General features: G+C 44.7%; 1 protein-coding gene across 1 annotated transcript; it reads left to right on the top strand.

The window, feature by feature from the left end:
- Window positions 1-1,846: 1,846 nt before the first annotated feature.
- T265_12176 (hypothetical protein) lies at window positions 1,847-2,143 on the top strand (the record flags this gene model as incomplete). The annotated part of the gene is made up of 1 exon (XM_009179258.1): window positions 1,847-2,143. One exon carries the CDS (start codon window positions 1,847-1,849, stop codon window positions 2,141-2,143), a length of 297 nt encoding a protein of 98 aa, XP_009177522.1.
- Window positions 2,144-3,317: the final 1,174 nt, after the last annotated feature.

The raw sequence follows: 3,317 nt of genomic DNA, 5'->3' as shown, positions 1-3,317 counted from the left end.
CAGAGGATTTAGCCTACCGAGACAAGTGCGTTGTCACTACGAACGAAGAAAATCGTTGTACAACACACCAACTATTCTAATACAGCAGTAATGACCTATTCTACAAAATGAAATACAGCCGCTCCACAAAAATTTGCCCAGGAGGTACGACTAGAGTGCTTGGAACCATTTCCTCAGAAGACTGGCGGGCGGTCGGGGACAAGCATCCTCATGGCCACGTCAGGGCGGCATTATCCACACCTGGTATCTTTTACTGGACATCTAAGGCTTCACCTCCACGTGCCCGCGGTTATACAGAAACAACTCTGTTCTTGTCTTAAAGTCACAAAAGGATAGTATAATGAGACTTAACGAATTAAATCCTGGGAAAATTACGATCATGATACGGCAATTCAGCGACTGGAGGCAGAACGTGGGGCGGCCACACATGTATTGCTCCACATGGGTCTGAAGAACGAATCTATCGCGGACCAAACGATAGTCACATTCTGGTTAACCAAGCAGACGCTGTCGTTCACATATTCACTTTGTTTTGATTGGTTAAAACTGACCATTGTATACAAAAGTCTCTCCGAGCCGACTTCACTGCCGTCAGGTACATTTTGTCTTGACTCGCACAACTGTCGACAAACGTGGTAAAAGATCGCAAACTGCTACCAAAAGAGATGTCCAAGATGGACTCAAAAACACCAGGTTATTGACTCAAGCAAGTGTGACGCAGAGCCAGCTCCCTGGATATTGAGCGCGCGAAGAGCAAAAAGCCTACAGGGCGTTGCCGCTGCCATATTGTGAACGGTCAGGAAAAGCGTTAAACAGGAAACAGCATTTCCACCGTCGAAATTGTTGGTGATTTTGAAAGACAAGCAAAAAATAAAAAAATTCGACAAGCGCAAGTCAACCTCTATTCGTGGGGGCTAAGAGGCTCAGGCGGTCTTATGGAAGTATTAACTCCGCGGAAATTCCGGAGCAAACTGACCAAACTAAAACTCCTATAATCTTGTGCACGAGTCCGAATCCAAGAGGTTTTCCCGAAACGTAAGCACATGCGAAATTCTCAAAAGCGATCATTCAACGGATTAAACGTGTTTTGTGCTTATGGAAAAAGAAGACCGTTTCTCACCATCACCTTCACAGAATTGGAAGCGCCGCCGAGGAAATGGCGGGAACTGCAAAAAGAGCTTGTGATGTGTACACTTACCAAACTGCCCTCAGCCGAAACATCACTCCCGCTAGAGGGTGAGGAAGGGACTCTAATGTTTGGTGTGGTAATCCGAAGACATAATATATCACTGGAAGACGACCTGTATCTCGTATAGAAACTGAACAAGGTACCTACAAATCATTTGTTCACAAGCTTGTTACTGAAGTGTGCTATCAGTGACTTCCAGCAATAATGCATATGACATTAGTAAACTTGATTGGGTGTAATCTTCGTGAGGAAGATTGCTTCGACATAGATTCTGACGAACGGGCCACCCATCGGACAAACTAGGTGAAGCACCGTAAATACCAGATGTATTTCTAACAAACATGGATGTTCAAAACAAATCAGTGAAATTTAGAGAATCGTTCGGATGCGGTGGATGTCGTATGATCATTCTTGATATATTGTGCCAACGTGCGGAAAATTTAATGAAAACCCACCAATAGAAAATGTAGGATTAAGTTTAGCACGCTATCGAGCATCGTACTAATGTCTTAAGTGTAGAAGTAAGCAAAATTTCACTGTGTTACCGTTCCATTCAGACACAAGGCTGACGGCAAGATTATAATTTTTACTCGTAGTGAACGACAAATGGCGCGCCAGCCTGCGGGTAGTTGTAAGTTACCGAGGCAATCTGTCAACATGGCTTCAATCCCGGTAACCTGGAAAAAGGTCACTCTTACACCCGCAATAATGTACGGTGACCGCGCGCCACCAGAGAGTAGTCGGCTCGTTATCCTCACCAATACACAATGCAAAGTGAGGGAATTTATCCTGATGCAGCTCCCTGAAACGCTTACCTGCGACCGACATCGCGCCACATCTGACCACCTCGGCGTCACAAAAACGTCCGTTTCTGTGAACAGCTCAGCTCAAGCTGGAGCCGGCCAGCTGGTCCAGAACGCCATATTTTCGGATCACGCAAATGCCTCTATTTGAGGTTTTCAGGTTTCACTACTACACACATCAGATGTGCACAGAACTCATGACGCGAGATTCTACTTACACTAGACTTTCCGGGTCAAAACTGGTTCGATTTGCCTCTATTTCTCCTTCATATTTACCGTGTCTCTCAGAGCATTATTCCCCGGTATTTTTTTGTTCCACCAACTGTAATGATATGCCAGACGTTGTGACGGAAATTTGCTTTAAACCAACATCTGCCCGGCAAAATTTGGAACACTAGACCGGCATACCTGTCCTAACTGCGAAAAGTACAGAAGCACACTATTCTGAAAACGCCTTCATAATATGTGGTGTTGTAGAATATCGTGGAGCATCCAGGTTGGGTAAAAATGGATCCGAATGACTTGCAATTTAGTTCTTGGAAGCCGCATACTACGATTATGCTTTGATAAAGTCGTTAAGGTCTTTCTTATCCTTGTTGGTACTCTAAAATTTTAAGGTGCTGCATGCCACAAAGGTTGGAGCCCTGTTAGGATGCACCAACCGGTTGGTTTGTACTGAAATGCAGGGGGACTGTAAATGAGCCGAATGCTCCTATTGTACGGCCATATCAATGTGCTTCAATCTAGTGAAAACTGCCAGATGTGCTCGATCCGTAACTTTTGAACTGCGGACTGCGCACAAATACTCCCCAGAGACATTCATACTGAAACCTCCCTCACATTTCACCTTAGTGAACAATAGATGAGACGTAAAAAATGCTACCTAACTCAAAGCCGCGCATTTTTTGTAGGATCTCATTTTCACATGATTGCTTGGAAACGCGCGAAATGACTTATCCGAATAGTTTCCAATACCGGTTGTACCCTGTGACTCAGAGCTTTGCGATTCATTCAATTGATAATGATTTTGTTTGGTGACAAAACATGGGAGGCGGTACCTCAACCCATCATCGTTTTTGCCTTTCGGATGAAACGGAATGAACCTGACAACCAAAGAACACTGTTTCCATGGGACGGTAGACTGTAGTAATTATGTTCCGCCAGTGCATCAACAATTCATTTACTGAGCCGGTTGGAAAGGTGTTGGGGCCCGGGGGTGGTCAGTTGTGGAGGCACCCATGCAGGTTGGGTAAAGGGAATGAAGGATAAGGCTACTATGTTAAAACGCAGCTTTTACTGGGAAACACCTGTATATTTTTGCAGTA

Source organism: Opisthorchis viverrini (assembly GCF_000715545.1).
Source record: "Opisthorchis viverrini unplaced genomic scaffold opera_v5_1432, whole genome shotgun sequence".
NCBI lineage: Eukaryota > Metazoa > Platyhelminthes > Trematoda > Opisthorchiida > Opisthorchiidae > Opisthorchis > Opisthorchis viverrini.
This window is presented reverse-complemented; position numbering and strand designations above follow the sequence as displayed.